General features: G+C 52.6%; 1 protein-coding gene and 1 non-coding gene across 4 annotated transcripts; both read left to right on the plus strand.

Annotated features, from left to right (window-relative positions):
* The first annotated feature begins 4,233 nt into the window (after positions 1–4,233).
* Positions 4,234–11,626, plus strand: LOC124972316 (melanoma-associated antigen D4). 3 transcript variants are annotated; one of them, XM_047536606.1, is made up of 13 exons: positions 4,301–4,574; positions 5,628–5,840; positions 6,088–6,933; positions 7,315–7,518; positions 7,629–7,692; positions 7,808–7,887; positions 8,271–8,362; positions 8,941–9,020; positions 9,104–9,146; positions 9,492–9,554; positions 10,402–10,516; positions 10,785–11,215; positions 11,416–11,626. In XM_047536606.1, exons 1-13 carry the CDS (start codon positions 4,434–4,436, stop codon positions 11,423–11,425), a joined length of 2,382 nt encoding a protein of 793 aa, XP_047392562.1. In that variant the 5' UTR covers positions 4,301–4,433; the 3' UTR covers positions 11,426–11,626. The 3 variants fall into 3 exon arrangements, with proteins under 3 accessions (XP_047392563.1, XP_047392562.1, XP_047392564.1); XM_047536608.1 differs by having other exon boundaries at positions 4,450–4,574; positions 5,600–5,840; XM_047536607.1 differs by lacking the exon at positions 11,416–11,626 and having other exon boundaries at positions 4,234–4,574; positions 10,785–11,219.
* On the plus strand, positions 10,102–10,230 carry LOC124972764 (small nucleolar RNA SNORA11). Its single transcript, XR_007106540.1, has one exon. It is a non-coding gene; the product is annotated as a small nucleolar RNA SNORA11 (small nucleolar RNA).
* Positions 11,627–27,163: the final 15,537 nt, after the last annotated feature.

The raw sequence follows: 27,163 nt of genomic DNA on the forward strand, positions 1-27,163 counted from the left end.
TTAGAGGAATGGATAAATAAGTTGAAAAACCAAACCGACAGGATGGGTGAGTTGATAGAGTAAGTGGTGGATGGATGTGCATAAAATAATATTATATGCAAGGAAAGTTAGCAAGCAATAAGTTAGATATGTGTGATTAATAGCTGAAGACGATCTGAAGTTCCCAATTCCTCTTTTAAATAATGTTGTTTCTGTATATTTCATTTTTATTGGTTCACATTAGTTATACGTAACAATAGGATTCATTTTGACATAAATATGTGGAATCTGATTTGCTCCAATTCAGTCTCCAGTACTTAACATTTACCTTCCAAATCCTCCCTCTTCCCTACTCCCTTTCCTCTACTGTACAAATCTTTCTGCTATTTGTTTACATTTTTAAAATTAGTGTCTTATGGATGTACATAATGGCGAAATTCACTGTAGTACATTCATATATGTACTTGGAAGTTAGGTCAGATTCATACTGGAGTGACCAGTTCTAACTACAAGGGGGATAACTGAGGAATAGAAAGAATCATTGAGTTGCCCATGAGAAGTGTTTGCAATTTGTACCATCTAAATAACAAGGTCAAACTATCGAGAGTTAAAGAAGTCTGAATGATGCTACTCTGTGTACTGTGAAACCCATTTAAGAGCCAGAATACTGACTTACTGCTACCTGAGTTTGCTGCATGAGCCTCTAAGGAAAAACAGGTATAAGGGAAACTATGAGTTCAAGAGGCCTTCTCTGTCCTACCAAAAACAGATCTTCCAGGTGCTAAGGGTCCTGTTTTGGCATCACCATGTATCTAGGGATTCAAATTAACACTGATGGCATTTTTTTGTGAATGCAGAAAAGGAAAGGAAACACCATAAAGATCAAATAGGATAGAACTTCCCCAGGAATGAATAGGGAAGAAATAGCTCCATCTCCCTGGTAGCCTTTGTATTGTAATTCTTAACAATATGTCACTGAAAATCTAGCATATTTTTTTCCTTCTGTATTTATTCCTACAATAAATATATTATTCCTGTATTTACTCTAAGTACTTCCCCACGAACACTTTTCTAAATGATCATAGAAAATATCATGCACCAATTTTTCAGACAATGTAAATGGGAATTGATTACATTTGATAGGAAAAAATGTTTATTCAAACTTAGGGGAACAAAAAAGTAAAATGTTAAAAACCATATGATTTCTGTCATAAGAACTTAAATTGTCCACATATGCATAGCAACAATGATACATCTAAAAAGCACAAGGCACAGTGAGATAAAATAAGAAATAGGAAAGATCCTTATGTTTACAAGCAGGATGATATAACAACAATCAACATTTTGCCTACCACTTAAATAGATATAAACAGAAAAATTATATGGTAAGGCTACCACACAGGAAAGGGGTTTCTGAGAGAGGGAAACTAAAGAGGTCAGGATCTGGTTCTGCAATTCCACAAACTGCTTGCCCAGCATTCCTCAAAGTTTAAGAAGTTCAAAACCACATGTTATACACAATAAATATAACATGTGGTTTTGTTTCTCAGCACGAAAACAAATGAATAAATAATGCACAAAAGAAGTGAAATGGAAACAACCCGAGTGTTCACCAAAGGATGGACGGATAACGACGAGGTGGTACATATAAAAAAGGGAATACTATGCAGACATAAAAAATGAAATCCTGTCATTTGCGGTGGGACATTGCTATGTTCAGGGAAATCAGCCAGGCGCAGAAAGAGAAGTACCACGTGCGCATGTAAACGTTGCACAGTAACACATCAACATGTGCCATTTCTATGGCTTATGTGTGGGTTAAAATGAATTAAGGGAAAGTACACATTCTACAACGTGTACAACTATCAGAACATCACACGGTGTCCCACTGAGACGCATGTCTTCTAAGTTTCCGTGTATCAGTGAAAAACAAGCTTAATTGTAAGGTAAAGTCACCGGTTCACAAAGTTAGAGCCACTTAGAGGTAATACCGTGAGAACTCTTGTTTTCTTCCACCAGCTCTTACAGTCTATACAGTCAAGGCCTCCATGCCTTGCTACCCCGGGGACCTTGGGCAGGTTAGTCTGTGCTTGGGCGTTCTCGTCTATGAAACGGGGACGGGCAAACGTTTGTCTTATCACAAGAGACATTTGTGAGGATTCAGAGAGCTACTACACGAAAATATCAAGATGTCAGGTGCTCGTGACAGTGCCTGAGACAGAGTAAGCGTCCAACAGATTCTCCTTGTAGAAGCCAGAGAAATCACCACAGCAGCTTCTGCATGGACAACCTTTGTACCTGCTGCTGAACGGGCCAACTCAGACAGTTCACTGCAACACCTGAGGCACACCGCGGATCAGGGAAATCTGTCCGGTGGCCGTTGCCTGCCTTCGCTTCCCTTGAAGATGCTTCACACTCCAACCCAGAAATCTCCCTGGCCGACTGCCCTCTGGACTCAGAAATGGAATTTGTTCTGACCATGAACCTCTGCTCCTCCTTTGTTTCCATAGCAATGCCGGTTACTGGACGCCTGATGGATCACGCCACCTTAGAGGCCCACTGCGGTGGAAGCCCACCTGTGACGCCACCTCTTGTGCCTGGATGCACTGCTGGACCGACCCGACCGGGAGAGACCGGTCCTATGGCTTAGGAGACAAGCCACCCACCCAGCTGATGGGTGGTGCAAATTCCTGGGGAGGTTTCAGGCAGGATGAATGATGGGGTTCACGACACCCTGCCCCAGGGTACGGGCACCTTGGCATCTGAGGAAATAGCAGAAGGAGGAAAGACTCTCTGAACCTCTCCCACCCTTCTCCCCTGAAGCCGGCCCTCAAAGAATCTCCAAAGCTCCCCTAAATTAGACCGTCAGACCACCATTCCAGAGGGGTCCTTCCCCTACCCTGAAGAAGCGAATGTCACCCAGGGACACAGAAAAAATTCCCAGCAGGCAGGCCTTCCGAGGTTCTGCTCCTTTAAATAGCATCCTGTTACACCGTTTGGTCCTGCACCCATACTTCTGCAAGATAGTTCCCCCACATACCCAGTTCTCCCTGTTCCTCTGGGTCTTCCTTCCCTCTGAAGGCTCGGTGTCATACAGAACGGAAATGAAGGCCCATGTTTTCCTCTTGCGAAAAGAAGAGTTGCATTCCAACCTGAGATGGGGCCTTTGCATTTTCTGCCTCCAAAGCAGTTTCTCCGGGTCGTCCTGGAAGCACAGCAGCCCCTACGTCCTTGGGCAGGACCCACTCTGTGCTTCCTAATTCGCACATCAGGGAGCCTGGCTCAGGAGGCTCTGGTGACTCCAGCGGGCTCCCACGGCAGGGGCGGGGGCCGGGCCAGGGGGGCGGGCAGGCTGTGCCCAGCTCTTTTCTGCAAGACCAGCCCGGGCCTGGAAGGGGGCAGGCAGACATTGGTTCCGAACCAGGGCTTGCCATGGCACAGGCCGACAAAGAAGCGCCCGCTGGTCTTGGCAGCTCCCGCATGGCACCAGGAAGGTCCCCGTGAAGGCAGCGTGAGGGTGTCACTCATAGGCAAGAGGCTCGGCAGTGGTAGCAGAGAGCCGACCCGCAAGGTCGGATGGGCCCACACAGAGCTCAGGGCATGAGCTTAGGTCCCCCAGAGCACAAGCCTTGCTCCTTCGGGGCAGATGTGGGGGTGGGGGAGCGTATCTCTCCAACGGAGGAGAGGAGGGTGCCTAGGTTCCCAGGCCTGCACGAGCACAACAGGGACTTTGCGCCGAGAAAGAACCGGGCCCGAATTGTGCATGTTCTGTTTACTGGCTCCGGGGACTTGTCTGGTGCTTGCACCGTGTCTGGCTGTGCCCGGGCTTCCTGGTCTGTGAGAGGGGGAGGCTCCCATGCACCTGCCAGAGCTGCTGAGAGAGGAACGCAGGCCGGGCAAGGGATCCCGCTGTGACCTGCAAAGCTGCATAAAAGGCAGTTGAGGGGGCAGATGGACTCAGAAGTGTCTGGGGGCCCTGGAGATGGTCGTGGAGGGCAGCGCGAGGGGCGCTTCCATCCTCTGGCCATTACGGTTTCCCGGCCCCGCAGGTCGCAGGTCGAGGGTTTCCACTTGTTGCAGTGAGAGACCCAGCGAGAGACCTCTTTAACGTGGCCAAAGGCGACACGTGGAGGAAATGGGGCAGAGAGTGTCCAAGACCAGGCTGGAGGAGCTTGGGTGAAAGGGCAGGAGTGAGAAGCATTGTGCAATAGCGGTGCTGGTGGTGGTGGGGGGGAGGTGGACCGAGGGCAGAAGCGTGGGTCGGTGGAGCTGTAGTGCCGGGTATGGGTGAGCTCTCCTGCGGTCGGAGGAGGAGGGGTGAAGGGGCATCTGGCGGGAAGAAGACCCCCACCGCGCCGGCCGCCCACCCACCCACCCGCGGAATCGCATGCGCACTGGGGACCCGGAGGAAAGGGCTTTTGTTGGGAAAGCGGGCGGGCTGGAGGGGTCCGCGCATGCGCAGGCTCCCCAGCCGCCCGGGGTGCGCGGAGAAAAGGGGCGGGGTGGTCCGAGCTGCTGTGCTGGCAGCAGTAGGCGAGGGTGCGGCTGCGGGGTTCCTGGTGCTGAGGACGGACGCCATTGGAGCCCCGGCGAAGGTAAGGATCCAGCCCCAGACGGGACCCGGCGAGGGCGAGTGCAACCCGACACGCTGCGCCCTGCCCCCGCCCTCCGGATCTGAACAAAGCCGGAGCGCTCCGAACCGGAACCCCATTAGACCCGAGGTGGAGATGGGAGCACCCCCGCTGTGACCATCACACCCGTTCTCCCAGATCCGAGCCTACTGGCACCAGAGCCCGTGATCCCCACCCCTGGGGCAGACCCGTGTGCTCAGAGCTCAGCTTCCTTAGGTCCGAGGCCCCACCCCCACCCCCAGCACTCCTAGATTACTCCGGAGGAGCTGACCGCTTGCCCCCTTCCTGGAGTCCGGGCCCTTGGACTCGAGCTCTCCAGGGCTCCAGTTGGAACCTCGCCTCGGTCCAAGGCCCTCATCGCATCCACCATCCAGCCCTGGCCATCCATTCCGAGCTCAGCCTAGACCGGAATCAGCTGAATCCCCCCCTCCGCCCCCGTCGGGACCTGGCCACAAGGTCCCCGGGATTCGGTTTCGCGGAGCTTTCGGCTGTCTCCCTTGTCTGAGCCCTCGCATTTGCTCCCCCTTGGTCGTGGTCCCCGGCTCCGGCCCTTAAGCCCGAGCCCTTTGTTTCTCCCTCTCTGAACGCATCCCCTTCGGGACTCTTGGGACCGGAGCCCTCCAGTGCAACCCCGATTCAAACGTTCAAACCTATCCACGGGGACGGGGAGCCTGCGGGTGCTCCACTCCCCTTTCAGCACGGGGTCTCCTATATCCGTCTCCTAGGGCTCTGCCCCTGACCGCGGCTACCCCGTCAGACCCCACCACCCCACCCCACCCCACTCCACCCCACGCCACCCCACGCCACCGCCACCGCCGCCGCGCCACCGCGCCACCGCGCCACCGCCACCTCCACCTCCACCTCCTTCTCCTTGTGCTGCCTAGTACTGCTTGGTAACCTGATGATTGCCTCCCCTCACCTCGCGAGAGATCCCGCCTGCCACTGAATCCCGCACCCTCCCGCTGAAGCTGCCTCTCCCTCCCTCTCAGGCTGAACTGTCTCCTGCTTGGGACCCAGGGCATGGCTGAGAGAAGCTACAGCGGGCAATCGGAAAACTCCAACGCCGAAGACATGGATGAGGGGAGCGAGCGAGCGAGGGAGGAGGAGATGGTCGGAGGCAACGACTACGAAGAATTTGGTGCTTTCGGCGGCTATGGCACCCTCACCAGCTTTGACATCCATCTGCTCAGAGCCTTCGGGAGCTTGGGTTCAGGCTTTCGCCTCTTAGCGGTGAGGCCCCTTCTTGCCCTGGGCAGCTGCTTGCCCCGGGCCTCGTCCCCCGTGCAGGAGGGTGGATGCAGGGGAGGTCGGGGTCGGCAAGGCATGGCCAGCTTTCCCAAACCTTCCCCGACCTTCGTGCTCAGGGGTGGCCAGGGCCAGGTGCGGGGAGGAGGCCGGGCCACCGGGGAAGCACCATGCCAGTGTGTAGAGTTGTCGTGTGCCCTCCCCTCTGTGCCCCGCTCCTCTGGCCTTGCAGAATGAGCCCTGGGAACTGGAAAACCCTGTGCTGGCCCAGACACTGGTGGAGGCCTTGCAGCTGGATCCGGACACCCTTGCCAATGAGACGGAGGCCCGCGCCGCCAACGTAGCCCGCTCTGCCGCCTCCAACCGAGCCGCCCGGGCCGCTGCCGCGGCCGCCCGCAGATCCTTCAATCAGGCGATCGCTAGCCAGCTGAGGGCCACGCAGCAGGCCCTAGGAGAGGACACCCAGCCAGTGACACCTGCCGAGGCTCAGGGGGCCACCCCCGAGACAAGCCTCGCCTCTCCGCAGACCTCTCCGCAGACCTCCCAGACGTCAGTCGCCAGTGAGGAGGTCGCCCCTGGGGCACCAGCCACCTCGGCACCGCCGCAGACAGCCTCTGAGGCCCAGGAAGCTGCCGCAGAGGGCCCTAGTACCGCCTGTGCTTTCTCTCAGGCTCCAAGTGCCAGCGAGACGGAGGCCACCCGAACCCAGACAGACATCCTGGGCCAGAAGGATGTCTTTGATTTCAGCCAGCCGGCAGGTGTCAGTGGCATGGCCTTCCCCCGTCCCAAGAGACCTGCCCCGGCCCAAGAGGCCCCCACAGAGGGCCCCAGTGCTGCCTCCGGTGTGTCCCAGGCGGCACCCGCCAGGGAGGGGTCAGCCACCCGGCCCAAGACCACCAAGTCTGGGAAGGCGCTGGCCAAGACTCGGTGGGTGGAGCCTCAGAATGTGGCGGCAGCGGCTGCGGCAGCCGCCAAGGCCAAGGTGGCCGCGAGCATCCCGGAGCAGGAGGGGGCAGCTGCCACTGCCCAGCACAGTGCTGAGCCCTGGGCCAGGATGGGAGGCAAGAGGACAAAGAAGGTGAGGACTCTCCTGCCGTGGGCACAGCCCCTTGCACCTCCGCCTTGCCTCTTCTCTCCCCTCTCTCCTCTCCTCTCCTGTCCTCAGCACCCTCCCCCTACTCTCATCCCGCCTTTGTCCACGTTTGTGCAGCACTGAGTCTGTTGAGTATGTTTTGACTCCACAGTAGTTCCAGCCCTTGGGGCTGGTGGGAGAAGAGGCTGGCTCAGAGCCTGGCACTTAGCAAGCTCTCAGCAGTCGCCAGCCACTGCTCCTACTTCTTCACTGCTCGTACTACTCTTGCCACCAAGCACCCACTGGGGGGAAGGTACGTGCGCGGTGGTGCTTTGGCACCGGGAGTCCGCAAGTCCCACCTGTCTCCTTGTCTCTCACATGATACAGTCCAAGCACCTGGACGACGAATATGAGAGCAGCGAGGAGGAGAGAGAGCCCCCTGCGGTCCCACCGAGCTGGAGAGCATCGCAGCCCCCATCGATGGCGAGGGCTCCATCGGCCCCTCGGCCCCCGATGGCCCCAAGGTCCCAGATACCCTCGAGGCACGTCCTGTGCTTGCCCCCCCGCAACGTGACCCTTCTGCAAGAGAGGGTAAGAGAAGAGGTCCACACTCGCTGTCACCCTCCTCTCCTACCCCACGGGCTGCTGCACTCTGCAGCCACCTGTGCCTTGATGTGTCCCCCACGTTCCTCCTTCTGCAGGCAAATAAGCTGGTGAAATACCTAATGATTAAGGACTACAAGAAGATCCCCATCAAGCGTTCAGGTGAGCAGCGGAGCAGGGTCCCAACCGGCTGCCTTGAGCACGACAGGCTGAGGGCCCTCAGCACTGAGGCCCCTGCTCAGCCCAGGTGCCTTCCCTGACTCTCCCGCTCCCGCAGACATGGTGAAGGACGTCATCCGGGAATATGACGAGCATTTCCCTGAGATCATTGAAAGAGCCACCTACACTCTGGAAAAGGTGGGTGCAGGGACAGAAACTGCTCTGCGCGGAGCTGGAGATTAGAGCTGTGGAGCGGTGGGATGGCCTGAGGCCCCTGGAGGCCCAGTTCCCACCTGCCTGCTCTGGGGACCTCCGCTAGCCCTCCACCTGTGAGTTTCCACTGCCCCCGCAGGACGACACCTGCCCCTTCCCAGACCCTACTCTGAGCGTCTGTCTCCTGTGGTGGGTCTCCTCGCCTGTGTCAGCCTCAGAGCTTCCTCAGGGAAGCCCTTGGTGCCTGTCCCCTCCCGCCCCCACACGCAGGTTTGGATCCGGGGAGGAGGACACATCTGACTGGGGCTGGACTGGCTGCACGATGCCCAGCGGGGGGTGAGATCTCACTCTGTTTTCTCGCCACACAGAAGTTTGGGATCCACCTGAAGGAGATCGACAAGGAGGAGCACCTCTACATTCTCATCTGCACCCGGGATTCTTCAGCTCGCCTCCTGGGGAAGTAAGGAGGGGAAAGAGTGTGGTAACCTCCTCGGGGATGCCCCGTCCCTGTCCGCATCCTCTGAGGGTACAGGAACGCAGGGCTGGGTGGCCCCACAGGGCCCTCCCTCTGAGGTCACAGTGCCCAGGGCCCGCTGGATGAACTGGGTAGTGTCCCGGGGCAAGACCTTGCTGCTTTCAGGATTTGGGCCCTGGGGCCCCAGGAAGGCGGTTTCCTGCAGGTCTTCGGGCCTGGGCTTAGCAGGGTGGCCCTCCAGGGAGAGGTTCCTGCTGAGTGCAGATCCTGAGGTGGGCATGGCCCACCTGAAGGTGCCTCTGGACACCCTGTGGCCACTTGCCCAGTTTGCGCTCCCTGACCCGCCCCATGCTGCTGTGGAACCCCGGGGAGGGAAGGTATCAGATGCCCGTGTTACGGGCGGTGGTTAAGTCTCTCTCTGCGGGGTACGAATTGTCTGTGATCGGTGGGGCAGCAGGCCCTGCATGTCCTGGGAAGCATTTCCCCTCCGGATGGTGAGCTGGCTGCATCATTGAGGACAGTGGCCTCTGCACAGCATCCCTTCCCTCTTTCTCCTCCTGTAGGACCAAGGACACTCCCCGGCTGAGTCTCCTCTTGGTGATTCTGGGCGTCATCTTCATGAATGGCAACCGTGCCAGTGAGGGTGAGTGCTGGCCCTGCACGTGGGGATTTGTCCACGGTCTCATCTTTGGGTGCCAATCTCTCGTCTCCCATCTCCCCTCGCAGCTGTCCTCTGGGAGGCGCTCCGCAAGATGGGACTGCGCCCTGGGTATGACTGGCTCCTCGGCCCCTGCCCTTGCGTGCTGTTCTCCCCCAGAGGGGGTCGCGGGGTTGTGAGGGAGCGGGACGGCCCGGGCTAGCTGGAGAACAGAGGGATGGAGGAGGTCACGGGATGCCGACCTCTCCGCCCCCTCGGAGCTCTGTCCGCAGAGGACAGACACCTCAGAGAGAGAGAGTTAGGGGCTCCCTCGGGTCCTCTGGCCTCTGCTGTGTGCCCTGTCCCGGGAAGGCAGTTCCCACGGGCTGGGAAGCCGGTGATGGTGCCCGGGAATGCTGCTGCCCACATCTGCCACTGCCACCTTCACTGGTCATGGATGTCTTTGCTTGCCCCCAGGGTGAGGCACCCGTTCCTTGGCGATCTGAGGAAGCTCATCACCGATGACTTTGTGAAGCAGAAGTAAGTATTGACTGAGCTGACCTCACGTCGCTCTGGCGCACTTCGGAGTGCCGGTCTAGTGGAGAAGACGCCCCTATCCCATTTCGTAACCCCGCGGGACCCGGGCCCTCGGGTGCGGGTTCGCGTGGGGGTGGGTGCGGTGAGGTCAGGGGGACGTGTTGACTGGGAGTGTGGTGGAGGGTGGGTGTGACGTGAGCACCACGTCACTGAGCACCTGTCCTATAGACTGCCGCAGGCATTTCCCATGTAGCACGTAGAGCGAGGAGCCTGGGGCTCGGAGAAGGGAGGTCTCTGAGTGTGACCCACAGCTGGTAAGGCCGGGTGCCCAGCTCTTCTGGGTTTCAGGCCTAGACCCAGTCTGCCCTTGGTTCCCAGAGAACATGCAAGCAGGCACGCCGGCGGGCAGACAGGACAGGCACGTGGACAGGCACAGAAGGGTCAGGAATGCAGAAACGGCCGTGGAGCTCCTCTTGGCAGACTCTTTCATTTATTCATTTTCTAAATTTCCCGCCGTTTTCTGTGGCACCTCTTTCCGGGGCCCGCCGGTGGGGTGTGCTCAGAGCAGGGGGCCCGAAGAGTGGCTCCCCTGTTTACAACGCACCCAACAGGAATCTGGGGCTATGGTGATGAGAGGCACAACCCTTGTGGCCTCCCCGTGAGCCTACGCCCTGCCCTACACGTGTCCCCTCTTCACCCAGCCGTGGACCCCTACCGTGAGGCTGTTGGGGGCGGAGGTCCTGAGGATGAGAGCCGGGGTGGTCTGGCCCCGGTGGGCGGGACGGCCCTCTTCAGCCACAATGGGTCACTGCTGGGCGAGAAGCCAAGGGCGTTTTCCTCTCTCGCTCAGGTACCTGGAGTACAAGAAGATCCCCAACAGCAGCCCACCTGAGTATGAGTTTCTGTGGGGCCTGCGAGCCCGCCACGAGACCAGCAAGATGAGGGTCCTGAGATTCATCGCCCAGGTACCGGAGAACCTGTGTTGGGTGCCAGGCCCAGGGGTGGCACTTCCCAGGCCTTGTTTCCTCCTTGTCTTGATGCTGAGAGGAAGCATCCTAAGTGAGGAAGACAAGTTCATAGAGGTCGTAATTGTGCCGGATGTGGCCCGATCCCAGGGTCCTTTCTCTTTGTCATCATTTCCTGAAGCGTGTAGGTGGCTGTGGCAGGCAGCAGGTGCTGCCCGAATTGTGGGGTCTCTGAGCCTGCCACTAAGGCTGCTGTTTCCCGCCCCAGAACCAGAACCGGGACCCCCGGGAATGGAAGGCTCACTTCTTGGAGGCTGTGGATGATGCTTTCAAGACGATGGATGTGGAAATGGCCGAGGAACATGCCAGGGCCCAGATGAGGGCCCAGATGAATATCGGGGACGAAGCTCTGATCGGACGGTGGAGCTGGGACGACATACAGTCTGAGCTGCTGACCTGGGACGAGGACGGGGATTTCGGCGACGCCTGGGCCAGGATCCCCTTTGCGTTCTGGGCCAGGTACCATCAGTACATTCTGAATAGCAACCGTGCCAACAGGAGAGCCACATGGAGAGCCGGTGTCAGCAGCGGCACCAACGGCGGGGCCAGCACCAGCATCCTCGATGGCCCCAGCACCAGCTCCACCATCCGGACCAGAAATGCCGCCAGAGTTGGCGCCAGCTTCTTCTCCTGGATCCAGTAAGCTCTTCACAGGGTCGTGAGACCTGCAGGAGGGCTGTGGGGACCTGGGGGAGGCCGGGGGAGACGCCGGGAGGCGAGGGGCAGGGCAGCGGTGAGCCCGTGGAAACACAGAAACACACCGGTTGCCCTGTATGTACCCCTGGCTGCTTGCTGTGGGTCTCCACCCATCCGTTTTCATCTTGCTCCTCGTGTTACAGACAGCGCTAAGGAAGCGCGGCGATTTTCCTCACCCAGCCAGACTGCTGCTGCAGAGTCCCTCTTGAGTAGAACTCCAGGCGCTTCTTTCTCCCTGTGGGTCGGAGGGGCCGTGCAACACGAAGCTCCCCTTGCTCCTCCTGCTTTCGTCGTGTGCTTTTTCTTGTGTGTTCATGTTTTGGTATCAGTGTTACATTAAAGTTGCAAAATGAGTGGGGATGTCTCCTGCTTGACCAGTGCACGCGTGGCTATGACCCATGGCTGGTCTCCTAACGAGGTCACCTCTTCTGGTGGTCCTGCGGTACGGTTACAGGTGGGACGCACGGTGGTATGGCAGTTGCAGCTGAGTCGGGAGACTATGAGTTGGAGGAGCCCCCAGTCCAAGTGCTTATACGATGTCCCACGAGTGCTGCTCCAGGAGCACCAGCTAGTAGGCAAGGGGGGGCAGGAGAAGGGATGGGCTGGAGGTTAGTGTCACCACCCCAGAGAGTGACTGTGCCACAGGCAATCACAGGGCTCCCTCCCCTGTGCCCCCACCTCCTTTCTGTGGAGACCAGTTCCCATAACCCTTCGTTCAACATCCAGGCAAGTCAGGACCCCCACCCACCCCAGGGCAGAGTCTTAAGGACCGTGAGGAGGGCCCCGGGATGATGGGCTCAGCCCTGCAGTGGGCAGGAGTGAGAACTGCCGACCCATGAGGACCAAGTCAAACGGCTTAGACAGCCCATTGCCAGTGAGGGATGGAGGCTTCAGTGCTCCTCTTTCCCTGAAGCAGGGCAGTCCCTTTCCGGCCCAGGCAGGGCTTAGGTGCTGGTGTGCCGCAGGGCTGGGTAATATGAGGAAGGGGATGGGGTAGGACTGCACATCCTCCAGGTGCAAGATCGGGAGGGCAGAGACAGGCTAGCTCCCGGGGAAGGGCTCCGTCCCAGGCAGAGAGGACGGTGCCCTGGGCTTGCTTCCCAGGATTCTCCAGTAATGGCCACAGCCTGGCAGGACAGAGCCCAGGTAACTAGGAGGCAGGCAGTGGTGTCAGCATCCCCGCCACCCCGTTGACTCTGGTCCCAGAGAGTTCCCAAAGCCTGACGCAGATCTAGGCCCTGACTGCCCACGTGATTTTGAGTCCCAGTGAAAAAGGAAAGCCTCCGTCTGATTCCTCGAACGGGATTAAAATGTCAAGACAGTGACGGCAGAAGGATAGCATTTTGGAGCCCTGTTGAGGATGGGTAGGGCTGCACAGGTCACATACCCAGGACCTAAACCCTGTTTTTCACAGAGGTTGGTGGGGTGGATGTCCCAGTTGCAGGCCTGTGTGTGATTTCTTCTGTCTGGAGTCGGGGCTCACTCTTGGCCACACTGACTGACCTCCTGTGATTCTGACCTTCGCCTGGCCCCAGAGTTTAATTTGAGCATATGCATGGAGGCACACACACACACACACACACACACACACACACACTCATATGTGCTCACACACAGAGTAATGGAATCTTCTTCCCTTTTCCCTCCGATTGATGGAGGGATATGGGGTGTGTGTGACTGTAGGTGCCTTGGTGTGACGAGTGCTACCCAGTGTGACCGGAGCCTTCCAGGACACTTCCCGTACACAGTAGACACTATGCCTTTTCTAGGCTCAGGGTCAGGGCAATCACCATAAGCCAGAGGCGTGAGTGCGCTTGAGCACTGTTGTGCAGAGGGTACTTGAGATAGGGCAGCTCCCGGAGAGAGGAACAAGGAGCCTTGAGGGAGGCGGTGTTCGGCTGACCTCCCACTCCCCGCCCTGCAGCCTTAGGGGGTGCTCCCCCTTGCTCCATCCCTTCCCAGAGTGGGCCACGCCAGGGTCCCAGGCTCCACACTCTCCATGGGGCAGTGCTGGGAGCAGAGAGGAAGATGGCCTCGGGAAAGGCCGGCCGACTGTGGGTCCCACTGGAGGGTCCTGTGGCCCATGTGGAGACCACACCCCCTCACTCTCTGTGTCAGCAGGAGACCGAGTCAGACCTCCCTCCAGCCCCAGCCTGCGACCTTCCACAGGACCCTCACCACAGAGCTTCACGGTTTCTCTTGGCAGAGCGTTTTCAGAGACCCTCTGATGGGCCAGGTCTGTGGCTCTGGTACACAGGGCGCCTGAACCCACCTAAGCCTCCTCCAACTCTGAGGGCTTCTCTCTGACTCCTTCTCCAGTTGTTCACACACTAGTGTTGCTACGCTCGTTTCTGGCTATCGATGGCTACGTGGAATGTTGTTCTGAATGTTCACGTATCGCCTCTTGTTGGCGCCCACGTTTCCATCTGTCAGATGTCCCTGAGAGGAGGGGCTGATTAGGCCCAGTGCCTGGCGAGGAACTTGAGACTCTGAGAGGGAAGACAGTGGCCCAGAGTCACAGTGCCAGCAAGCAGCAGCACAGGGCCTCGAACCCTAGACCCGCTGAGGACAAAGTGTGGGTTAGTCAACTCTTTGTTGTTGTGAACACAATATCCGACAAGAAGGAGCGAAAGGAAGAAACGATGTCTTTGGGCTTCAGAGGCTAATAAGTCCATGGTCAGCCAACTGCATCGCTCTGGGCCTGAGGTGAGGAAGTACATCATGGTGGAAGGGCATGGTGGAGAAAAGCAGCTCAGATCTCAGCATCCAGGAAGTAGAGAGAGAAGTAGAGGAGCCAGGTGCCAGGGATAGTTACCAGGTCATGCCCTCAGTGACCTACTTCCTCCAGACACGCCTCACTTGCCAGTGTTTACCACCCAGCAGTCCATTCAAACTATTAATCCATCAAAGGGATTGAGCCACTGATGAGGTGACAGCTTTCATAATCCAATCTTTTCACATTCAAACACTGCCTGATCACCTAGCATATGAGTGAGCTCTTTGTGGGACATTTGGGAGTGCTGGGGATTGAGCCCAGGGATGCTGCATTCCCAGTCCTTTGGTGATTTTTTTATTTTGAGGCAGGACCTCTGTATGTTGCCGACGGGCTCCCCAAGTTGCTGAGGCTGGCCTTAAACTTGCAATCCTCCTGTCTCGGCCTCCTGAGTCCTTGGGATTAGAGGCCCATGCCATCGTGCCAGTGGTTTCGAATTTTACAAGGGGACCATTTTAAAATCCAATCCATAACCAGGCACCTGCTCTGCTTCTTGCAGTCCACTGCTCATGAAACTAGGGGCTCATAGGTCCCCGGGCAACACGTGCCCCTGCTCTCTGCACAGTCTCATCACATCCAGCCTCCCATCCACCAGGCCACTCACACCCAATGCCACTGCACCTTCACTGATGCTCTCGGCAGCTGTCCACCCTCACTATCCACACGAGAAAAGTAGACCCGTACAAGGGAGGTGACGTGCCGGAGTGCTCTGAATCTGCCTCGGTTAGTGTCCTTGGCCCTTTACTTTTCCTTTCTCACACCTTTGTTCAAATGCTTTGCCCCTTGACTCTTGGGTTGTCTTCTTCATCAATGTATGATGAGGGCCTTATACATGGTGCATACTTTGTCTATGACCGGCGTACCTTTCGCAGAAATATTTTCAGTCTATGATTTGCCTTTCCATTTTCCTAAGGATGAGGGGCTGAGTTGCTATGTTTGGTGAAATCTCGGCAACCTCTTTTGCGTGGGTGGCTGCTAAGACTTTCTGGGTGGCAGAATGAGTCTTTGGACCACACCATGTCCGCCAAGACCTGACCCCACATTTGCTTCCAGACGTTTTTGATTTTAACTGCTTTGTTTACATTGAGGAGCTCAACAAATTGAGCAAGTCTGAAACCATACCAAGTCTCATTTCTGACCACCCTGGAAAGAAAACAGACACCGATTCCTAACAGAATTAACAAAGACGTGGAAATTGAACAGAGCCCTGTCAAATCACCAACGGGTCAAGGAAGAAACCACAGGGAACTTAGAAAATATCTCCAGACAAATGAAAGCAAACCCACAATAGACCACACTTTACAAGGTACAAGGAATGCAGCACTAAGAGGGAAGCCGAGGCCAATAAATGCTCACGTCCACAAAGAAAAATGGTCTCTGCTCAACAAGCTAGCTGCATGTGTCAAGAACTACATAAGGATGCAATCCTTAAACCCAACATGACCCAGGTAAGGAAGTAGTGAAGATTAGAGCAGGAAGAGATGAATTGAGAACAGAAAAACAGTAGCAGAAATCAATGAAATACACAGCTTTTATTCTGAACAACAACAACAACAACAAATCAACACAGCGGGCAAACTCTACAGTAGATTAACTAGGAAAAATACACAAGAATCAATTAACTACTTCAAAATGAGAACTGAGACATAACAGCAGGCACTGCACAAAGAAAAAAAAGTGACAAGACAAATCTGCCATCAAATTACGCCAAGGACTCAGGTAATATGGAAGGAATGTAAAAAAAAAAAACACTGAATTCAGAAAAACATACCACCTACTGAGACTGATTCATGAAGAAATGAAATATCAGAAGGGACCTAAGCCATAGAGGAGAACGAACCCGTATTCAGAAAGCAACCTACAGAAAAAACCCGGGACCAGATGGCGCCACAGAAGAATTCTACAAAACATGTAACAAGTTGGCATTTATGAATGCAGTTCCCTTCCAACAATAGAGAAGGAGGGAATGCTTGCAATTCACTTCAAGAGGCCAGCATTACCCTGATACCAAGGCTGACAAAGAAACCAAAGGCAAAGCAAACGAGAAGCAAATATCCTGCAAGGACATTGAGACAAAATAGTAAAACAAATGCAGCAGCACTTTTAGAGCACACAAACAAATGGGATTTCCTTTGAAAATGCAAGGACGATGGAAGCAATGAAAACTGATGTCAGGTACCTTTCTGACACAATGAAGAACAACAACGTGGTGATCGCCTCAACCCAAGCGGTAAGAGCGTCTAACAGTTCTGCCCCCTTTCACAATACAAGCACTCAACGCATTAGGGACATAAGGAAGTTCCCTCCGAAAAGTAGAAATCCACTTACAACATCCCACTTTACACATCCGTCTCAATAGTGAAGGAGGGAAAGCTTCTTTCTCCTTTGAGGCCAGGAACAGGGCATGCGTGCCTGCTTTTGCCACTTCTTCACAGAGTCTGGATTAGATGTTCCGGCTAGAGCCATCCCAAAAGGAAACGAAGGAAATATCACCATCGACATGTTCGTCAGTCAGGAAATGCCCTTCGACATGGTCCAGAGCTCACACAAGATTCGCCAGTTCACTTACAAAATATTTTGAACTGAATAGAAATAAAAACTTAGAGGATACTGATGAAATATCTGTAACGGCCTGAAAAAAGAAAGCAGAACATGAATGAGCCAGGCATCCTTGTCAAAACTGAGGAGAAGAACACAGATTAAGCCGAAAGGAAGCAGAAGAAATTGAGTAAGGAAAACACTAATAAGAGCTAGTGATAAGACACAACAGCCAACATCAGTTCCCAGAGACTCCATTGGCACCGGCCTCCACATCGGGGCCTTCACAAAAGAGAGAAATCCTGAAATGACCAATTTCTGGACTAAACTGGAAGAAGCAGCTCTCACCAACAACATGTTAAGATCATTCGTCCAAATCGTGAGCTGTTCTTGCCAGTAGATTTCAAGATTTGGATAGAAGTTACAAGTTTCAAGAAAACACATCGAAATGACAAAACACAAGCAAACTATGAGGGCAATTAGTTCGGCCTGTCGGTTGGTGGTGTTGTTAGGTAGTGGTCCTGACTCAGCAACCCCTTCCAGGGAGACAATGGCATATCCAGCCCCTCGCATTCCTTCATGGAGAAGAGCTCCCATCAGTGAACCATATGAAAGTAGGGTTGTGTAAGGCCCCCTCCTGAACATTGGAGGGGCAGGGGAGTAACTCCTTCAGGGTCTCAGGGCAGCTGAGGGTTGGTGAAGATGTAGGTTGAAGGTGGGGGTAAGAGAGTGGCTGGATTGAAAGAAGGGCATGTATTATAGGAAATGGAACAGTCCTCATAAGAGCAGCTTGCAAGGCTAACCCCCGACAGGGTGGTAGAGTTTGCAGACCCTTATAAGAAGCTCGGACAGATGATGAGGTGAGAGCACTTCAGTGGGAGCCCCGAAGGAAAGTTCTTTTGATTCCTGGGTTAAGACAAATGCTGTGGCCAATACCCTAAGACGTGGTGCCCAGTCTCTTATGGTGGGGTGCAGACATTTTGGACAGGTATGCCACTGGGCAGAGGTGTAGGGTTGGGGCTTGAAGAAGGGCTTTCCTTAGGGTCTGGAAAGGGGCTTCCACTGGGTTGAGGAGAGGTTCAGAAGCCACATACAAGGGGGCTGCCCGGATGGAAAATTTGGAATCCAGGATCGTAAATATCCTGCTGGCCCTTGAAAGGAAAGGATTTCTTCCTTGGTGGATGGAGTGGGTATGTCCTGCAGCAATGCTTTTCTCTCTACAGTGGTGGCCTTAAATCCAGGTGAGAGGCTGACTCCTAAGTAAGTAACCTGAGGTTAAGAAAGCAATACCTCTGCTGGAGAGACCTTATAGCCCGTGTCAGTCAGGAAATTTAGAAGCTGAATAGTGTCCCCTTGGCAGTCCGTGAGAGAGGGACTACATAAAAGAAGACCATCAACATACTGTAAGAGAGAGGAGCAAATGAAAGTAGGGGAGACAAGATCATGAGTCAGTGTTTGGCCAAAGAGGTGAGGGCTTCCCAAAATCCCTGTGGGAGAACTTTCCTGGTCAGTTGAGAAGAAACTTGAATGAGAGGTTCAGTCCAGACAAAGGCAAAAAGATCCTTTGAGTCAGGTTGAAGAGGGCCAGTGGAAAGGGCTCCTGCCCAGTGGCCCTCTTTTCCGCACTTGAGGCATGGGCCTGGAGGTCTTCTGGGAGCTAGGGTGCCCCTAGTAGTGGCCGAATGGGCAGGTCTAGCTGGCTCAAAGGCACTGGCTAGCATTTGCTATTCTAGTTTTTGGTTTTTTTCTTCCTTTCTGTTATACACATTGAATCCCACTGCTAGAACCTTTGGCTATGGGCTGAGCGGCCCCTCATCCAACCACCTCAATTTAGCCTTTCTGTCCAGGTAGCTTTGGGAAAAGTAATAAGTCATGAGTAGCTGTTGTCCCTCTGGAGATTCAGGGTCCTGATTAGTATATTTGAGCATGGCCTGTGTGAGGCGACTCCGGCAGATGGGTTTTCAGTTTTGTATTACTTCCTGAAGTTTATCATAGTTAATAGGTTTAATGGTGGCCTTTCAGAGACCTGCAAGGATGCAGGTTTGGAACTCATCCTGCTGCAGACGCCCAGTCCCCGTGTTATAGTCCCATTGGGTCTCCCTATCTGGTACTGCTTCAGCCCCAATGGGGTGGGTCAGGGTTGATTGGTGAACCTCATCTGCATAATTGCGTTCCCATTCCCATACTCTCCTGGGCTCCTCAGGGGTCAAGGTGTTGGACATGAGCATATAAATGTCATGCTAGGTACAGTCATGAGACTGGGTAAGAGACTGAAATTCCTTAATGAAGTTTGCAGAGTTGGAGGTGAAGGAGGTGGAGTAGAAGGAGCCTAGCCGCTTCTCTATGCGGGAAAGATCAGAGAGCGAGAAAGGAACATGGACTCTGATCACTCCATCTACACCAGCCACCTCCTGTAAGGGGGCTAGAATATGTGTGCAGGACCGAGTGGCGGGAGGACTGGGTGGGTGGGCGGTGCGGGGAACGGAAGCAGAAACAGAATGAGGCAAAGGACATGGAAGAGCAGCGGCCGGAGGGGCCTCTGTCCCAGGGGACTGGTATGAGGGTCGTTTGTCAGCCGGGTCAAAGTTGGAGGAGGAGGAGGGATCAGGATGGGGAGAAGAAGCCAAAAGGCGGTGTCCTGGTATGCAGGAAGAGAAAGATCAGGTTTAGCGTGCAAGAGAGAAAAGGCTTGAAAATTTAAAAATCTCTTTCCACTTACAAAAGTTGTATAATTGGTCATTTTGATTGATTATCTATAGGATATTGTGGTCAAATATCATTACACAAGTGAATAAGTTTTGGTGGTTTTAGGCTGGGGGTCAGGTGCAGGGGTTTAAGAGTGTCTAGTACACACCCAGGGGTGAATCTGCTGGAATGGAGGACCCAGATCCCATGCGGAGACTGAGAAACAGCCAATTCAGTGTCCGAGACATCTTGGGGTCACAGACTAATTGGCTGGAGATGAGAAGGCAGCACAATGATGGGAGTAGTCACCCTGTCCGTGTGTGTCAGGCAAAAGCTGAGAGAGTTGAAGACCCGATGTCAGGATTTTCGAGAGAGAAAGTGAAGAGGAAGCTCAACCCTGAGAGAGAAATCTGCACCATTAAGATTGGGGACCCACCCGTCAGATAAGGTCAACTAAGGGGGCCAGCCATAACTGTAAATGCCGTGGCTCGGGGAACCCCACTCCTCAACCGCCTCCAGGGCGCTGGGTGATCAACGGTCACATCTCAGGTCAGCAGAGGAGTGGTTCAGTCAACCTAGGGGGAAAATCACCAATCTGAAGCTGGTGTCTGGATGTGGAGGAGAGCGTCCCAGCAAGTGGAAGGTGGGACCAGCATCTGGGGATCTGGTGACAGATGGGATTCCACTCACCTAAGTGGCAATACAAGAGCCCATGTGAGTCACAGCACCAATGAGATCACCCAGAAAGTCATTCTGGAAGTGGGAACTCTCACAAGAGAGGTTATTAAGCAGACAGGCACAGTGTCTGCCCGCAGGGTGAGAGTGAGAGTGAGACAGAGAGAGAGAGACAGAGAGACAGAGAGAGAGATAAGCAGGAGAACTATGGTCAAGAAGTGGAATTCCGTGGGCTACTAACAATCTGGACCAATGACTGACTAGGAAGTTTGCAGGCTAACAATTGGACCAATGACTGACAAGGAGGTTCCAGGGCTAGCAATCAAGGCTGTGAAATGGTGTCAGGGAGGCAGAATAACGGCAGCATCAACGTAGCAGGGGAGAAATGACTGCAGCCTTTTTAACCCATTGTCCCTTCAAACTGAACATCACCATTATCCAAAAAATCCTGAATGAGTGGAGCATTGTTAGAGCCACAGGCAGAACCACAACCAAAATAGACTCTGGACCTGGACGGCCAAATATCATCCTACCACATATTTCAGAAAGAAGGAATGTCAATCTTACATCTTGCCAGAAAATATACAAGAGAGGAGACATTTCCCATCTCATAAGTACACACTCACATGATACCCACGGTCCTCCCTTTAAGTCTTGAATAAAACATAAAGCTAAAGCAGCTCTGTATCTTTAAAGGAAAAAAATGTCCCCAGAATATCAAGAACATGCTACCAGTGAGGCAGTTTGGCCCTTGAAAAATCAAGGTATCTCACACGAGTCGTGTAGTCAACAGAAAAAAACCTACAACTGCTCCACAGAACCAACCCAAGGGGTGACTTTTTAACTGTGAGCATCCATTCATGATAAAAACCTCTCAGCAAACTAGGATGGAGAGAGAAGTCGCTTAAAGCAATCAGAGTGTCTTAAAGCCTGCCAACCCATCCCACACAGAATGGTGAGAAGTTGCAAGCCTTCCATCTGACATCAGGAAAAGCTCTGGGTATATCCACCTTCAACACACACCATGCAATCAGGGAAGACAGAGCAGTGCACGTGCCCCTGGGAGTCCAGTCTTCAAAGTACACTCACTGGAGCAGAGGATGTGCGTCACCACAGCAGCAGCCCTGAGATTCCAGCCACTCACTCAGAAATAGAGCCATTCACAGACTCCATTGTGGTGCGCCCATGCCATTGAAACTCTACTCCGTAACGAAAACAAGTGAACTACAGCTACCCAAGACGGCACAAGTGAGCAGGGCTAAATAGGAACAGGATATTTCCAGAAGAAAGCCACATTATAAACACAGGTACAAAGGGATCACAGTGACTATGAGCAATGAATTTCACAGAGAGGCAGAGCTAACTCAGATGTTAGAAGTGAAATTAGTGATCCGATTTGCTGAGGTGGCAGAGGGTGGTGACTGAGGGCAGGAACCGGCCCACCTTTCCACTGCAGGAAACACTGGTTTTCTAAAAGCTGATGGACCTGAGTGCAACGTTTGCCATGTCGCAATCGACTCATGGTACATTTGTGTTTTGTGCAAATCCGTTTGGAGTTGCATTCCATTAACATTTACAGAATGATATTAAGTGAATAGAAACCCAGGAGTGCCACAAAGAATACTCTCTGACCACAGTGCCACGTATTTAGCAATTAGTAACAAAGGTCAGTATAGAATATTCCCCATAGTTTTTTACATTGGGAAATATTTTCCTACAAGTTACCAGGAAATGAGAAATGCTTTAAACTAAGCGATGATGACCATTGCGGAGGTCTCTGTCTACCAGTATTACTAAGTCTCCTCTCTTGGGAAGGCTCCATTACCCAGGGGAGATCCCCTACATCTGTGGCACCAGGCAGGACGCTGGCAATGTGGGCACCAAGTTCCTGATGAGTCCTGGGACCGAAGAACTCTGTAGATGTTATCTTTTACCCTGCGTTGGGTTTGCTTGCAGGGGTACACTTTCAACTCAACATGAGAGTCAAAGTCTGTGATTCTGCAGAGTCATCCTCTGCAGATGGTTGAGTATTTCTTCCAACTCCCAGAGTTGAGGGAGAGCGATTGGCCAAGCTATGGATACTTGAGGAGTTGAGAGGGGACCCGGGTGTGCAATTGACTCCGAAATATGTTTTCAAGCACTCGTGCAATTACAGACCCCACTCCTACTCAAACTGGGGAATGCGGCCCTCCATACCTGGTGATGGGGTTCTAGTCTTCACGGGCTGTGCGTACTGCTGATTTGAGTCCCAGCTCCCTTTTGGCAGCTAGTCACACATCACTCATCTGTCTCTCTTCGACCTCCTAGCAATTTATTTCTATCGTCTGTTCGCCAAGCCTCTCAGTCTTTGTGGGGCTAAACCTTAAAAATGATGCAGGTGGTTGAGGGGGAGGAGAGGAAGAAGGAGAAAACAAGATGGAAAAGAGCCTGGGTGAATGAGGTCCATGCACACAAGTGCCTCTGTGGACATGGCAACAGGAATAGGGTCCCACTGCAAAGTTGGAACAACTCCTCACTCTGTTTTGGATCATTGGTAAACCAGACCATAGAAGTGGGCAACAGGTGGACTTCATGGTCACACCTTGCCTAGTGGAAGGCAGGACTCTGTGACCTAGAGTCCACCACCCTGCAAAAAAGGAAGAGGACAGCTGACGAGCATAAAACGGGGGGCAGGTCTCTAAGCGCAAGGAGAGGATGCTGGGGAGCAGAGGGATAAATGGGCATGTCATTGTCTGCACTGAGTCCACCCCACTGTGAAAATTACTTCTCCCATTATTCACCCTCACGGCTCCCTGTCCCGAAGCACCATAGCACTTCTGGTAACATGTAAGGTAACAATTATGATTGTGATTGGTTTTGATGAAGCGCTGCCCCAGTGGGCTGCACATTCGTGGCCCATATTAGGCCCATCGTATCCAAATGAATGAATTATTATTCACTTCATATCGGGCAGGGTACCGAGAGGGGAGGAGGTGGGTGAGAACAAAAGGCATCGCGCGAAGGAGGAGGGGAAACTGGGGAACAATCGAGGACAATACTGAGAAAGAAACCAAAAGGCAGCGAGGGATAGGGGGAAGCCGGAAGGACAAACCAAAGGACCTTGTAGGGAGGAGAGAGAAAGTAGGCAGAGAGGAAAGCTGAGGGGTGGTGATGGATCAAGGGTCAGGTAGGAAGAGAGGACAGTGCAAAGGGGTTGAGAGGAATTGAATCGGGGCAAAGAGAATAGACAGGGTGAGGGATCCCTTCCAAGTGGTCACAAATGAGCACAGAGTAATAGCAGAGTCAGGCAAAGGGAGCCATGAAGGTCACAGGGTGAGGAGAAGCCATGTCCCAGGTTTGGAGGACCCTTCTCTGCCTCCGCAAATGGGAGGCTCCCTATCTCAGGTCCTGCCTGGGGTTCCTCCCAGTGACCCTCCCAGAGGGAAGATATGTGGAAAGCAAAAGTGAGAGGCACACACAGTGGCACACAGGAGGCCCACAGTGCCCCCTCTCTGCTGCGTGGGATGTATCCGGGCCTTCCGGGTCAACGGGGGCACCTTCCACACCTCCAGACTACGTCTGCCCAAGCCAAGCTCGGCACCCAATCCTTTCTTCCTCTGCATGACATGCTGCCAAGGAGAAAGCTTCATTGAACAACTCCCCCGCCTGGGCCCCCAGCAGCATCGATTTTGTGTAAAGTCCCACCCTTTTCATGGTCATCTCTCAGCTTCACCCACAAGAATGCTAGGGGCCAGCCAGAGTGATTCACCGTTTGGCTGTGCTCGGGAGGAAGCGGGGGTGGAGTGGGGAGGGGGTGGATGCAATAATAGTCTCCGGGATCAATATATCTGTGGAAATTGCGAATTCTTTCAATGGTGTGCTGTGCTCCAATCTCTGCTCCCAAGGGCCCTCATTTCAAGGACCAGCTCTGCTTTTCTCCCACAGCCAGATGAATGCATCAGACACTCAGCTTCCGTTCCCATGGCAACTGGGCTAATGGTCTAGGGACTAAGGATGAGACAAAGGGAAACGCAGAGAAATGTGCTCGCTCTGTGTTCCTCTGAGGTACACAAGCCCCTAGTCACAGATAAAAGGGCATTCTGTTTAGTTCTACCCTGCCCTCCCCTCACAGCTTGTTGGAGGAGGATAGGAAGGAATGGGGATCCAAGATGTGTTTCTACACCCCCACACTGCACTGGCCCGTTTCCAGACTGAGGCTTCCTTGTCCCTTAGCCACCTGCTTACCATCAACTTGTTTCACCTCTGTCACAGGTGCTGCCGTCAGTGTCTCCATCTTGCCTTTTTCTGTCCCCTTTCTCCTTCCCAGGATATGGCCTCAGCTTGCGTTCTGGAGCATCTTGTCCTCAACAGAACAATAACCCTTCCAGAGGATAGTCTCCCCCTCACCCCCATGTTTGGTGTCGAAACCCCAGACCGCCTCAATCAAGTTCCTGGGAAATGCCGATTTCTGTAGCCCCTAATCTGGTCCTCTTAGAGATATTCCCTGTTTCCCTGAAGACCACGATGGCTGAACTGGAAGCATTAATTTCCCTCTTTCCTAGGCTGCTAGCCCCTCAGCGAACTCAAGTTTCTTCTTTCCGGCACTCACCTCTCTGGTCATGAGTTTCTATGTGGCTCTCTTCCCAGGCTGAATTCAGCCGTGCTCTGAACCATGCCATGCTTAGTCCAGCATGTCGTGCTGGAGTGTTCCTGCTTCCCCAACTCCACTTCCCTGCTCCGAACCCTCTGTCCTCTTCATATTATAGAGTTTTTCAGTGTCTTCAATTTCAGGACACAAAACTGAGTTCCAGCCCGATTTCAGAAATGCTGTCACCAGAACAGTTCCACAGTCCTCACTAACAGAGTCGCGCAGGACAGTCGGCTCCCTCCTCTTGTCTGGGCCCTGAGAGACCCCTGCCCAGACCCTGGGACCACTGTACAAGGCTCCTTCTTCCAGTCTGCCCTTTTGTTCTCACACTCTGGATAGCCTGCAGGGGGACCTTTCTGGTAGTCTGCTTTCTGCAGACAGACCAACTGATCGCTCCCTTCTCCTTACAGAGTAGAGAACTGCCTCTTCTGTGTTTGCTCCACGTTTTCAAGGCTGGACTCATCTGTTTCCAGGTAATAAATGGGAGGTCCCACAGTGTGAATTTGTCGCTGACGGACAGAGGGAAGCTGGGTCTAAGTCACCGACTTCCCCTCTTTTCACTCTCATTATCCCAGTGTGTCTCTGAAAGTCCATGGGTCCTGCCATACTCTTATTTACCGCGACTCAGCTGTCTGTCACTTTCCTTGTCCTGGAACGCCATGCTGCGAAATCTCTAAGCAACCTCACCTTCACTCTAGCTGAGCAACGCACACCCGTGGCCATGCCCTAAAGTGGAAGGCCCCATATGGAGGTTTGTTGTCTTCCTGACCTCCAGGGTGTTTCTGAGGTGTCCAGTCTGATTTTGCAAAGGGCTTTGCCTCATATCCACTCTTGATTTTCCACCTCTTGTGGCTCCTCTGTGCTTCACAGCCCTCTCAGGGCAAACCAGATCCACACGGCCACTGCTCTGTCTCTGGGTGACAAGGATGTTTCCCTTGGAGAAGGATCAAAGTGGAAGGTTAATGTAAGGAGTGCATTGCTCACCTTGACTGCTCTGCTCCTCAGATTCCCCCCACACACCACTCCCATGACAGTAGACTGCATGTGAGCAAAAGACTTTAATGAACAGTGAAAAGGGCCCAGTGGGAACTACAATGTGGAACGAAACTCTGGGTTCCCCGAGTACCTGTGTCTTGCAGGCCACAGGAAAGTTTAGGCCTTCTGGGGATATTCCACTTTGTATTAATCCCTGTTCACAGCTTTTCTCCTCTGCCTAAGGACTGTCCCTTACCTCTCTGCAAAGAAGAAAGACTCCCTCATTAATCCTTTTTCCTTAACTTTTGAATCTATTCACATTTCTGCCTCCTTTTGAACATATGGTTTCTCTCTCTCTCTCTCTATATATATATATCTCTTTCTCTCTCACTCTATAACTCACTTCCTCTCCCCCAAACTCAGAAACTATGAGTGCCACAGAATATTCCCTACTCAATATATTACTCAAAATATCTGAATTTGTCAATCTTTATTCTTCTCCATTACTCAGGCTCTATCTTCCGGGCTTCGTATCTCTCTCTCTCTTATCCTTTGTACTTGTCTGCTTTACCAATTCCTTATTCTCAATTTTTCTGACCTTTATATATATGTTGTCAGCATATCTTTTACTCTGATTATGAATCAAGTGAATGGTTTATCATAATCTTTTCAAATTTTTCAATAGTGCTTTATAGTTATGTACAATAATAATGTTCATTTTGTTATGAATGGAATATAATTCTATTTTAATCCCCACTACTTCTTCTTTCTCTCCTGCCTCCTCCTCCTGTTCCCCTTTTTAACTCTCATGGTCTTCTTCTTTTTATTTAATGTTTTTTAAATTGGTGTTTTGTAGATGTGAATAAATGTCAAATTCAGTGTGGTATATTCATACATATAGATAGCATAATTTGGTCAATTTATTTCTGCAGTTCTTCCCTTTTCCTGTCCCTTCTCCCTCCCCTTCCATCCCCTTCCTGTCCACCACTGAGTTCCCTTCTGTTTTCATAGGACTCCCCCCACCCTTTTTTCCTTTATTTTTCTAGCATCTGTATATAGTGGAAAACATTCATCCCTTGCCTTTGTGAGTCTGGCTGATTTCATTTAGCTTGTTGTTCTACATTTCCATTCACTTGTCAATGGATGATATAATTTCATTCTTCTTTAAGGCTGAATAAAACTCCATTGTGTCTATATACCACATTTTCTTATCCATTTTTTAACAAAGCCTGTGTTTCCATTTGATCTAATATTTACTTCTCACTGTTTAGAATTTTAGCTTCTGCAACTATCCATTCTTTATCTTCAATCTTCTAATTCTCCTCCTACATTGGTTTGTTTCCATCAGTGTACAATTATGCTCCACTGTCCTTCTTTTTATACAAATACCTTTCCTTGATAACACTTATATTTCTGATATTATTCCATATTATATCTATTTCCCTTCATGGCAAAACTTTTTTGGTAATTTTATAAACTTGTTATCACATTTTCTCATCTTTCCTTCCAGTGTCTTGCATCCCTTCTGTCCTCTAAATTACTTTTTTCATGGTCTCCAGTATATAAATTCAGTATTGGGAGTAAGGAGGAACTTTAGAGTGCTAAAAATCTATGTTAA

The sequence above is a fragment of the Sciurus carolinensis genome, chromosome X (genome assembly GCF_902686445.1).
Source record: "Sciurus carolinensis chromosome X, mSciCar1.2, whole genome shotgun sequence".
In the NCBI taxonomy this organism is placed as follows: Eukaryota; Metazoa; Chordata; class Mammalia; order Rodentia; family Sciuridae; genus Sciurus; species Sciurus carolinensis.